At 41.9% G+C, this 12,481-nt stretch overlaps 1 protein-coding gene across 24 annotated transcripts in view; it reads left to right on the top strand.

The window, feature by feature from the left end:
• ATP2B2 (ATPase plasma membrane Ca2+ transporting 2) overlaps nt 1-12,481 on the top strand; it is a 420,524-nt gene that overhangs the window by 354,576 nt on the left and 53,467 nt on the right. For all 24 annotated transcript variants that reach the window (XM_071550496.1, XM_071550495.1, XM_071550497.1 and 21 more), the window contains 2 exons: nt 10,416-10,657; nt 11,173-11,407. In XM_071550496.1, coding sequence (XP_071406597.1) covers nt 10,416-10,657; nt 11,173-11,407 — 477 coding nt within the window. The remainder of the gene's footprint in view (nt 1-10,415; nt 10,658-11,172; nt 11,408-12,481) is intronic.

Here is a 12,481-nt window from a genome sequence, read left to right as displayed (position 1 = left end):
AAATGACTGACCTGCTTTGACAGACACCTGACAGGAAAAATTAGACTTCTGGAGTTATAAAAGTGTAGGCCAAGTTTAATAAGTAATTCTGTGAACCTTTCTCACATGTGCAAGTGCAAACAGAGCAGGAGAGTCTGGCTGGCTGCTGGTGAACCTTGGGGAGAGCCAGGGGCATCTTCCCCTCCTGAAATCATGGGTGAGTGTTGGGCAGAAATGTCATTGTACCAAATGGAAATATTAAGCATTTTAAGCAGTTCCACTGCAGATTTCTTAGGCCACTGTTATTTTACTGTTGTTTCCACTAATTTTAATGAGCAGAGAGTTCAGTTACCTCACAGTTCCCTTCACTCCAAAGAAGGATTGTCAGTGCTGGGTTTGTAGAGGCTGTATATTTGGAAAAGGTGAAAGACAAGAATTTCTGAGAGAATTTTGCTCTAAAGAAGGACAGGATGTTCAAGCTTTCCATCATTCCTGTCCTGTTTCCTCCTGAATGGGTAATCAGGCAAAAATTGGCTGCAGTCTCAGTCTGCTGTTCTGCCCAGTAAAGGCATCACTCTTGGTGTCCTGACTAGCAGAGGGACTGGCCAGAGGACTGAATTTATAATGCATCTCAAAAATGATCTCACCAATCATGCAAAAAATCCCTCTGAGAAAATGTTAGATAAGCCTCACTATAACACATTATATCCACTTGAGCTCATCAATTTGCCTCCCAACAAATCAACATCTCCCTCACCAAAACCAACTGGAAACTGGTTGCAGCTGATCCGTGCTGGTAAAGAGGAGGACATTTTGTGTGATCACTGAATTATCTGCCATTGGTGTCTTCACACTCATTTGGAATTGGTGCCTGAAGAACCCTTTGCCTTGTTCTGGAAATGAGAACTATTAACATAGAAGATCTGTAATTGTAATGGGCTGTAACCAGTAGCTCCAGACATGTGAAAAAACCACCTGTTTCACATGGCTAGATTTGCTTTGCCTTTACTAAATTTAGCTCCTTAAACTGTACAAGTTGTTTGTGGTGCAACCAGACAGGCAGTGACTATAAAAAGTAATAATTTTTGTTTGGTCCTTTTGGCTTTGGTTTGGTCTTCCTAGAAATGTATCTGAGATATATTTAATAGATTTAGGGAAGAGGAAGGGCTTGGCTGGCTGGGTCTTTTTACAGTTCTAGTTGAAAAGCACAGAGAAGGAGATTGAAATGAGAGTTGGAATGTGTAGATAACATGGAGGAGATGGTGTGTGTTTTACACCTCTGTAGTTGGAATCCAAGCACAGTGGTCAGAGGGAACCAGCCACGAGATGCACCTCAGACTACAGGAGGAGATGCTTTTAAAAATGTGATCCATTTCAATTAAGAGAGTTAAATAGTTAGTAAAAAGGGAGGAGTTTTGATGATTACTTGTTCAGAAACATTGAATAAGAAAGGGGGAAAACTGTCAATAAATTCCTAAAATCATAGAGTGGCTCAAAGGACATTTTCCAAATGTACAGTTGCTACTTAGATCACTGCTGTAACTAAAGAAAATGTATCTCAATTTCCATAAATCTGAAGATGAGGTTTCAGCCTCTCTTGGCTTGAGCTTGCAAAATGCAAAGTGTCCAAGACAGAGAGAAAGGTTTCCTCCTCCCCCCAACCAGCCAAGGGGAAAAGAAGAGGGAGAGGGGAAAAAAACCCTCCAAGCAGGTTTATTCTGAAACTAACTACATGTATTTATACAGAAAAGAGAAAATTAAGAGAAAACCACAATAAAACACACACTTACACAAGTTATATATATCAAGAAATAACTTCCCACTCCCCAGTTAACACAAAGTCCATTACTCTAAATCCATAAGTACTCTAAAGGACATTCAGCAAGAAACAGAAAGTATAACAACAAAATATTTCTACTTTCCTGAACTCAAACAAAATGCAAGCAGCAGCAGGAGCAAGGCCTGCAAGACATTCTACTCCTAGTTCAGCCATGGTGGAACTGACCAAGCCACTTCCACACACTGGATTTTACCCCTTTTGAGATGATGCAATATGGTATGGAATACAATATTACTGGCTAGAAGAAGTCAGCTGTTGGCTAGCCCAGCCCAGCTCAAGTCAGCTGACAATCCCAGGCCTGGTCTGAACTTCAAAGCCTAAATTTAGGCCTACTTTGCTAACCCATAACACAGCCCTAAAACAGATGCATTAATGCTTTGAATGTTGGAAAACCCCATGTTTGGAAACAGTTTCTAAACTGTAGATATTGCCTAGAAATTGAATTTTCACCGCCTGATCAGCTCAACACTGTGCAGTTTGTGTCCTGGCTGTGTTGTCTTTGACTGCAGCACTCACAAAGCCAGTGCAATACCAGTTTAAACTCAGTTTAACAGATCTAAACCCAGGCTGCAGGTCTTGGTTGTCATTCTGGAGCTCCCAACCACAATTAAAATCATAGAATCATAGAATGGATTGGGTTGGAAAAGACCTCCGAGATCATCAAGTCCAACCCTTGGGCCAACTCCAGTCCCTTTACCAGATCATGGCACTCAGTGCCACGGCCAATCTCACTTGAAAAACCTCCAGGGATGGGGAATCCACCCCCTCTCTGGGCAGCCCATTCCAATGCCTGAGCACTCTCTCTGCAAAGAATTTTTTTCTGCTCTCCAACTTCAATTTCCCCTGGCAGAGCTTGAGCCCGTGCCCCCTTGTCCTATTGCTGAGTGCCTGGGAGAAGAGACCAACCCCCACCTGGCCAGAACTTCCCTTCAGGCAGTTCCAGACAGTGCTGAGGTCACCTCTGAGCCTCCTCTTCTCCAGGCTAAACACCTCCAGCTCCCTCAGCCTCTCCCCACAGCACTTGTGCTCCAGTCCCTTCTCCAGCCTCGTTGCTCTTCTCTGGCCCCGCTCCAGCCCCTCAATCTCTTTCCTGAACTGAGGGGCCCAGAACTGAACACAACACTCAAGGTGTGGCCTCCCCAAGGCAGAGTCCAGGGGAAGGGTCACTGCCCTGGGCCTGCTGGCCACGCTAGTTTTGATCCAGGCCAGGATCCCATTGGCCTTCTTGGCCACCTGGGCACACTGTTGGCTCCTGCTGAGCTTCCTGTCCCTCAGTCCCCCCAGGTCCCTTTCTGCCTGGCTGCTCTCCAGCCACTCTGTGCCCAGCCTGGAGCTCTGCAGGGGGTTGGGGTGGCCAAAGGGCAGGACCTGGCCATTAAGTGCAATTTCTCTTCTGCACTTAGTGAAAAATGTTCAGCTGGTTTGCTGTTCATGACAATTTAGCAAGTGCTGGCAAAATATCTGGGAGAAAGTGCTAGAAGTTTCTAAAACCCATTAGTCTGCTCTTGATTGGAACCAATTTGGTTTAGACATTGTATTTGTCCCTCTGGTTTGTGTTCTGGCATTATTGGTAGCAGGGGAGAAACATGTTCTTGTTTGCTTTATAGCTGGCTTGAGCTGAAACCTTGTACTTAGACTATATTTAAAGTAAATTGATTGTTAATTAAAGTAAGTCAGTAACAACTGCTGTGGCTAATTATTTTGATTATAGAGGTTACTTGTCAACAGTTGGTGTTGCACTAAAACAAAGCTGGAAGGGCATGAGAATGACTGTCCCAAGTGCCAGTTCCCTGTGGCTGTACCAAAGGACAAGGGGCAGGTTTGGCATGGCCAGATGGGGAAATGGAATGTGCAGGGGTTCAAATTTAGAGCCAAGTTGTCATTAAATGGCACATTTTAAGGGAACGTTGAATGGGTTTGATCAATAACAACAGCAAGGTCCCTAAATACAGATTAATAACATTTTATAGTATAATAAATATGCTAAGACTCCTCTGGGGAAAATGTGGGGAAAAATCTGTGTCAGTAAAATTGAGTTTAATCTCATCTGGAAACCCTAAGGTTGGAGTATCCCAATTATAACTGTGATTAATCAGTAGTGTCATAACAAGGCACAGTTCATTCTTTGCACTGTGTTGTGCTGGATGAATTATTGTCATTTGGAATGGAGAGGGTTTTCCAAAACTATTTGTTAAATTACAAGACTTCTTACCCCCTCTGTTATTTATTTTAATCTCAAAATATAGATTATTTATTTAAAAAGGAAAAAGTTCAAATTAGAGAACCAAAATGGATTAGGAGGTGAAAAAGAATAACTCAAGTGACATCTTTAGGTTACAGAGTCACTAATGAGCTATAATATATAAATGAAACCTGTCAGTATTTGGGTCCTTAGAATAAATATTGTTGAATTACATGTGCAGGACCTTAGGAAAGGGTGTTATTAATCTTTCAAAGTTATCAGTGATTTCTGTCATAATTTGAAATCAGAAGGCCTTGCTGTGGTCCAGATTAAGTTAATTACATAGACAAAGGCAGTTAATTTTAGCTTTGTTAGCTACTTCTGCCAAAACTCCCCTCTTTTTCCCTGGGTGTGAAGCTGAAGGAAAGAGCAGTTTTTTCTTTAATTAGTGGTCAGGATGGTCAAACATTGGCACGAGTTGCTTGTAGAAGTTGTGGAGTCTCCCTCCTTTGAGCAACTCTAAGTTTTTAAAAATGTGTACAAAACTGACATATCCATCTTTACCTGCAAGTACTGAGAAGAGGAAGGAATTGGCATATTTAAAGTAGTATTTTTTGTCTCTTTAATGAAGCAAATTTGACCTTCCAGTTAAAAGCGCAATGCAATTATTTGCTATTAAAATTAAGGGCAAAGTATAAGCTCTCTTTGAATGTGTAAAAATAGGTGAGAGTCAGTGAGGGAGGGAGCAGGGACTGCCCCACCAACCTTTCAGTCTGCTCTTCATGCATGGGAAGCCAAAGGGCTCAACTGCAGTATCCCCTTTTCCTGTGTTTTCAGAACAGAAGTGTGGGAGGCACATGAACACAGAGCAACTCTGGTGCAGTTTCAGCCATGTGTTTATTTATGAGATCTGTTTATTATTTTCCTCTCTCCATTCTCCTGTGTTTTAGGGAATACTGCTGATGGGATTGATTGCTGACACACATCTGTGTAAACCCCTTTTTTTTTTCTCTTTATGTTCCATCCACCCCTTTCCAGTTCAAACATCCTGAGTCCTCCTGTGTGCAATGGTGATGTTCAAGTGTCTAAATCAAGCAGGAAATATATAGAGAGAAAAAAGGGAGAGGCTTGGTAATGCTGGAGGAGTTAATTAAACCCACTTTTCCATGTCCCATCACCTTCTCTTTAATTCTTCCTGTCTGAAAAGATGTGGCACCATCAGAGGTGAATGTTGTGTTTTTTTCCCCTGAGCTCTTGCCAATCAAAATTCTTGTTCAAGCCTATGATGTATTTACTTTAGTTGAGCTGTACTAGCAATTCCACACACATCTCACATGCCACCCTACAGTGTTTCTGTGGCTTCTGTGCAGCTTTGTGTAACACCAGGATGTACCATGTGAACCCAACCCTACTGTATTTGTCCAATCTCACTTACCAGAGCATGTACAGCACCTCTTAAAGGCTTTCCAGACATTTCCTGTTGTCTGCTTTAAAGCCAAATTCCTCAGGTCTGTACAACAGAGCTTTGTAGTTATAAATGTGCCATTATTGGACCCAAAAATGATGCATCATGGACAAACTGGTCAAGGTCAGGAGTTTAGAAGCTCATCATCCTTAAGGGATGTGGACCTCTAGTTCTCTAGATTTGAAATGCTTTGCTTGAAATTGAAATGAAGTAAAAGAGGAGATCTGTATCAGTACAATGTATAAATATTTTTATAAATGTATAAATGTTTTAATGCTCTGAATTTGGAGATAAATGTACTTTCTGATGAACAGGCATGGAAGTGAATGGGAACAGCCACGTTAATCTATTCAGTCGTGTGCAAAAACATAAGAAAAACCCTGAAATCTTTAAACTTTTAAATGTTGGGCTTTAGATCAGTGAGTGAGCTCAGGACAGTGTGTAAAGTCCTGCAGCAGAGCCTTCTGGTGCCAAAGTGCTTATGCAACGAGCTGCCAGTTGGTAACTGTTCCCTTCCATCCCCTATGCTGACCCCAATTCAAACTGACTCTTGACTTTATTTTAGCTGAATTTCAAGAGCATTGCACTTTGCAGTGATGACTCTGAGCTGTGAAAGAGCATGTGTGTTATAGCAGAAAGCAAGTTCCTTTCTGTGCTCTGTATAAAACAGAGGCAACTTATTAATCAGTACCATGAAAAACACCAAAAATGCCAAACAGTCTGAGGACAAATTGTGATCCTCCTCATCAGTCAAGTCAAGAGTAGTATTTAAAGCCTGTCCTGCAAGGGTTGCAAAGATCAGAATCTGCACAGATATAAAGAGTAATTTTTATTCCCAAAGACCTTGGAGGAATAAACTCATAGCATTTTCCTGGTGTGCAGCTGCTGCCAGGTGTTTGTAGTGAAACTCTTCTTACCTCGGTCCAGGTTTACCTTGAAGTCAGGTGAGGAAACCTGTACCTCCAAAAATTTGATATATTTGATTACAAAAGTTGTGTGTTTTATTCGTGACTTTAGATGCTTTACATTAAACCATTGATTCAAATTATGTAATGAGGGAGTATCTCTGAATCTGAGAATTCCATAATTTTTTAGTAGTTCTTCTTTTTCCAGTGTTAGGAATTAAACAGTAAAAATATCACATGGCTTGAACAGCATTCATCCTTCTTGGTTATTTTACATTTTACATCATGTTTAAATACACAGAAAATTCCTGCACAACCTGATCCATTTTCTCTTTTGTTTGAGTAAATAGAGTATGGAGTGGAAATCTTCTGCAATTTAATTTTGAAAATTTTTGTTTTCCTCTGTCTATTTATCTGTGATTCTGAGTTGAAACAGAACACTCAATAGGGATATAATATTCTAGCAAAGCTTATAAATTCATATATTTACAGCCATCATTATTCTACAGGAGTAGTTCAACCTGTAGAACACAGGAGAATAATAAAAAGCCAAAGTAAGACTTTAGAAAATAGGTTAAATCCTAATATTTTAATTTGGAAAGACTCCTGGATCTTCTTGTAAAGTCCTCTCTTTTCACATCAGGAAGGGCAATGAGAAAAATGAGGCTTAGAAGTGCCACGGTAAAAATGGAAGCACTATAATTTCCCAATATAATTTTAGATGTTGAAGCACCTCTACAAGTTATGCCCACAGCTTTATCTTTCTTCCTGCTCAAAACTCCTTTATTAGTCAATTATTTTTCAGTGAAATAATTCTGCAAATTCCCTTTGTAATCCCCATTCAGTATCAGGTCAGCCCTGGCTTTGGCTGGGTGTTTTTAAGCCTCAGCAGCACAGCTGTACTTTGACCTAGAAACCTATTTTGCTGTGGGGGTTGGAACTGTTATTTAAACATCTGTCTGAGGTTCCTTTTACACGCAAGTGTCTGCTCACAGTTGGAATGTTATTGAACAATACAAAGACTTGGAAGGAACATTTGAAAAGGTTTTGCAAGAGTCAGTGGCAAATCCTGATTGGAGGAGGCCCCTGGGTCAGTCTCTGCCTGGTAGAAGATTGTCCAGTTTGTGCCTTTTAGAAGGGCCTTCACTGAACTCTTGAGAAACATCACAACCAACTGAGCTCCTCTTGGCAACTCTCAGCTCAAAGCTCTTCTGTGTCGACGGGTTTTCGTCCTCCAAGGAGTCAATGAAGTTGTTCCTACTTAATTATCCAAAGCAAACCCTCTGGGCCATCCTTAGAGTTGTTTTCCACGTGCCACGAAGAGCAGAATTTGGGCAGCAATGGGCACAGGCACGGGCTTAAGCTCTGCCAGGGGAAATTGAAGTTGGAGAGCAGAAAAAAATTCCTTCCAGAGGGAGTGCTCAGGCATTGGAATGGGCTGCCCAGAGAGGGGGTGGATTCCCCATCCCTGGAGGTTTTTCAGCTGAGCTTGGCCGTGGCACTGAGTGCCATGATCTGGTAAAGGGACTGGAGTTGGACCGAGGGTTGGACTTGGTGATCTCGGAGGCCTTTTCCAACCCAATCCATTCTATGATTCTATTCTGTGATTCTATGTAGGTGCAGCCCAGCAGGAACAGGCACTGTCAGGAACAGTCTGCCAGGGGCTGGGTTGGCACAGCCACTTGAGCTGCCACAGGCAGGGCAGGAAGTGCTCCCTGCCAGCTCTCCCCACCATCTGCTTTGTTCTCCTGGCATGTACAGGGGGCTGGAGGAGCAGCTGCTCTGGAGGGAGGTGGCCGCTCGTTGCCTTTTGAAACCTTTCCCAAGTGTCTGTTCCTTTTCTTCTCACTGGTATTTTTTCCCCCCTGCTTACGTATTTGCATTCAAAAGATGTTCCCTGAAAGAATTCTATTTTTAAACCACAGGAAGAACAGGAGAGTGTGATCTACTTTTTGTTGAAACAAAAATAATTTTGGAAGGGCTCTGATATTTAGTTTTCTATATTGTGAAATGGGGGCGGATTTTTATGTTCTTGCAATCCATTCACTTGAGGGCATGATGAAATCATATGTATAAATTAATTATTGTCTAGGACTGTGTGTCTTTCATTGGTTTCCACGTGTGTTCCAGTGGCCTCATCGCATTCACATTTAAGGCAATGTCAAGATTTCCTGACTTGGCAGAGACAAGCAAAGCATCAATTAGGATTTAGGTCTAAAATGCAAAGAGCTGGCTATGATATGGTCAGAGGGACTGGCCTTTCCTGCCATTTCCACCCAGGCAGTGAAGTGGATGGCTGTTCCTTTGAGAAACCTGAAGTTCTTGACATGTTTCAGGGACTGTGTGGCTGCTGTGCCAGGAAAGTGAACCTTATTTACCTAAACAAAACTGTGGTTTTAAGAGTGTTTTTTGACTCCTAACTGAGAGTTTCACTTCCATGGAATGCAACTACTTCCAGATACTACAAGCCCCCAACCACAAGCCCGTGCATTTTAACTTAGAGTTTCTTTTGAGAATCCCCCAGGAAGAGACATCACAATGTAATGACAGGTTGTTATAGCAGATAATAAAACTAATGCAATCATATTGGCATTTTTGCTGAATGCCAGGGGTTTACATTGACCCACAGAACTCTGTAAAAATGATGGTTCACAGAGAAGAAAGATGTTCAAATCCTGTTAGGAAGGATAAATCCCTCTGAGACCGAGATTTTTAGGTTATTCTGTATTGTTCACCAGAGCTGCATCTCTCTGAAAGAGAAATTACATTAATCTCTTTGTCACCAGGTGTATATTTTCCTGGTGATAGAGAGATGATTCTTAAGGGAAAATTCATATTTATTTGCTTACTTTAGTTCCAGACCAGCCTGCTATTAACTGTCTGACCTTCATTCTTTAAGCCAGCTGCAGCTGGTGGTTATCTGGAATACCTACATACTAAAGCTTACTTCAAAGAGGCCCTTTTCTCTCTTTGTGGCCATACTTTTAGCAAGAATTCAAATCTCTGCAGAATTACTCATTCGAAACCTTACTCATTCCCTACATGGGCCCTCATCCCACTGAGGGGCAACAAAGGGAATTCCATCTACTCAGGAATCCCATTTCTGATGTAAACTGGATTTTAAAGTCTATGATGAAATTAAACGTGGCTTCTGAACATATTCCTGCAAAATGTGAGGTAAATATTCAACTCATATTGAAAATGATGACTTAGAGTCTTGTCTTGAGTCCAATCCCAATCCGCTTTCAGTGCAAATTAAAGCTGTGGGTGAGTCCTTGTTTTGGTTCCCATAAGGGGAGTTTCAGCCCTAGATTAAGGAACACTTTCCTAATTCTAGTGAGCATAACAAAATTTCAGTTATTACCAGGCTGTAGTTCACACACTGGGCCCTTTAAGTCAGTCTGGGGGCTTGACAACACAAGAATGTTTTGTTTGAGAGTATATTCTGCTTCCAAGAAAGTTTGTAAATGAAATATTTGTTTATACTTTGGATATGAAGTTAAAGCTTTGCTTGTCCTTGAGGGACTGAGAACTATCAGGAGTTGCCCAGTGCTCTATTTTTTCTAAGACAAAGCATTTCTTGTCTGTAGGAGCACACTAAAATATGGTAATTCTAGAAATGGGTCCTGCTAGATGTGGACCTCTTATTTTACAGATGTTCTCACTGAGAACATCTTTCTTTCAGAGACCTTTCTTTAACTCACTGTAATAAGCATGAAAATCAGCAAACCAATGTAATTCTAAGCAAGAGAGAAAGAAAACAAAGTCACTTAATTTTTAGTGATGTATTTCCTGACCATCACAAAGTATTGAGCTGCCAGTGGCTAATTTAAAGGAAAAGAAATGCAAGAAATATAGTTGTGTATCTAGAGAAATGTTTCTCCCTGTGAGCAGAGATGCTCTGTGGATTTTTTTCCCTGACTTTTTAGAATTGGAAGACATGTGCCTGCACAGTTTCAGATCTTAAACTTTACACTGGAGCTTCATTAATTGTCTGCTTCTTATTATCAGAGAAATCAATGTCCAGTTCTTTTCTCTCTTCAGCCACCAGAGAAGGAGGGTGGGCTGCCTCGCCAGGTGGGCAACAAGACCGAGTGTGGCCTCCTGGGCTTCGTGCTGGACCTGAAGCAGGACTACGAGCCCGTGCGGAGCCTCATCCCCGAGGAGAAGCTCTACAAGGTTTACACCTTCAACTCGGTGAGGAAGTCCATGAGCACAGTGATTAAAATGCCCGACGGCAGTTTCCGAATGTACAGCAAAGGAGCGTCGGAAATTGTGCTCAAGAAGTAAGTTCAGGGGTTGAGTCAACTTGTTTGCCCAAAATGAAAGCTATTCTGACAGCAATAAGATATATGTGGGAAATTTGGAATTTGCTAAATATTCCAGAAATATGACACACTTCAGTAGTATAAGGTGTTAATGTTCTTTTCTAATTTTATTCTTTTAAAGTGCTCACTCTTGCAAAATTGGCTTGTTTTTCTTATCATTGGCTGCCAAAGGATTGGGTCTGATTGGCTAGTTACAAATGAATTTTCTACATTCACCTTGTTTGGAAAATAAGTATTTCTCCATTTCATTGTAGGTTGTAAGCCCATTAATGACGTGGGTATTGAGGAAACAATGAATGAAGGGCACTTGCTGTGTCTGTAATAAGTTACAAAGAAATTCTCTCTGATATTTCAGTGGTGAATCTTCTAGAACCTCTTGCCATCAGATGAGTGTTTACCGAAATGGGCTGTACTGCTTTTCAGCAGTCATGCAAATACAGAATATTTTTTTGCTTTTTTTTCCTCTACCCCAGGTGTTCCAGGATCCTGAATGCAGCCGGCGAGCCTCGCATCTTCAGGCCGCGGGACAGGGACGAGATGGTGAAGAAGGTCATCGAGCCCATGGCGTGTGACGGGCTGAGGACCATCTGCGTGGCCTTCCGTGACTTCCCCAGCAGCCCCGAGCCCGACTGGGACAACGAGAACGACATCCTGTCCGACCTCACCTGCATCTGCGTGGTTGGCATTGAGGACCCAGTGAGGCCAGAGGTGGGCAACACTCTTACCTTATACAGCATTTGTGAAAGAACTCAACATAAATTGAATTACAGGTGTCTTACAGGTTCTGTCTTAGTTTTTTAAAGTAGTTCTGTCAAAGGAAATGAAAGGAAGCTTAGAAATAGGCTTTATTTGATAAAAGGCCAAATAATTATCCTGATAAAAATCAACTGTCAATCAACTGATATTTAAATAAAGAAATATAGGGCTTTTTGAGCTACAGGATTGAGGTGAGTGAACCTTCTCTGGAGGAGCAGTGCACAGGAGGACTGATCAGCAGGTTTGTTGTGCTCCCGCATGTTAAAGAGTTTTCCTTTAAGCAGTTCAGTGATCACAGAATCACAGAATTGATTGGGTTGGAAAAGACCTCCGAGATCATCAAGTCCAACCCTTGGGCCAACTCCAGTCCCTTTACCAGATCATGGCACTCAGTGCCACGGCCAATCTCAGTTGAAAAACCTCCAGGAATGGGGAATCCACCCCCTCTCTGGGCAGCCCATTCCAATGCCTGAGCACTCTCTCGGCAAAGAAATTTTTTCTGCTCTCCAACTTCAATTTCCCCTGGCAGAGCTTGAGCCCGTGCCCCCTTGTCCTATTGCTGAGTGCCTGGGAGAAGAGACCAACCCCCACCTGGCCAGAACTTCCCTTCAGGGAGTTACAGACAGTGATGTGCAACTCTGACAGCAGAGATGTGCAGTGATTATAATTGCCATGATTATAATGGCAACATGCTCACCTTGTCCAGAAACTGGAGTTTTGTGGTTTACTGTCATGCGTTAATGGTCTTAAGATTGTACCTCATGACTACTCAGGAAAACTAATTATTAATGTTGTATTTGGGCAAGGAGAGGCTGCCATGGAAAGGCTGAAGGTTTCATGAATATGTACTTATATGGCTTGTATAAATGTGACTAAAATTTCAACTCCACTGAGTAAACCAGTATTAGGTGTTCACACTGGAATCATGTGCCTGCTGCCCCACTTGGAAATGATATTACTACAGTAATGCCAAGGGGAGAATAGGAGGGAGAAACTGTTCTGACATAGATGTGTATATATATATAT

Source organism: Pithys albifrons, chromosome 3, assembly GCF_047495875.1.
Source record: "Pithys albifrons albifrons isolate INPA30051 chromosome 3, PitAlb_v1, whole genome shotgun sequence".
In the NCBI taxonomy this organism is placed as follows: domain Eukaryota; kingdom Metazoa; phylum Chordata; class Aves; order Passeriformes; family Thamnophilidae; genus Pithys; species Pithys albifrons.
This window is presented reverse-complemented; position numbering and strand designations above follow the sequence as displayed.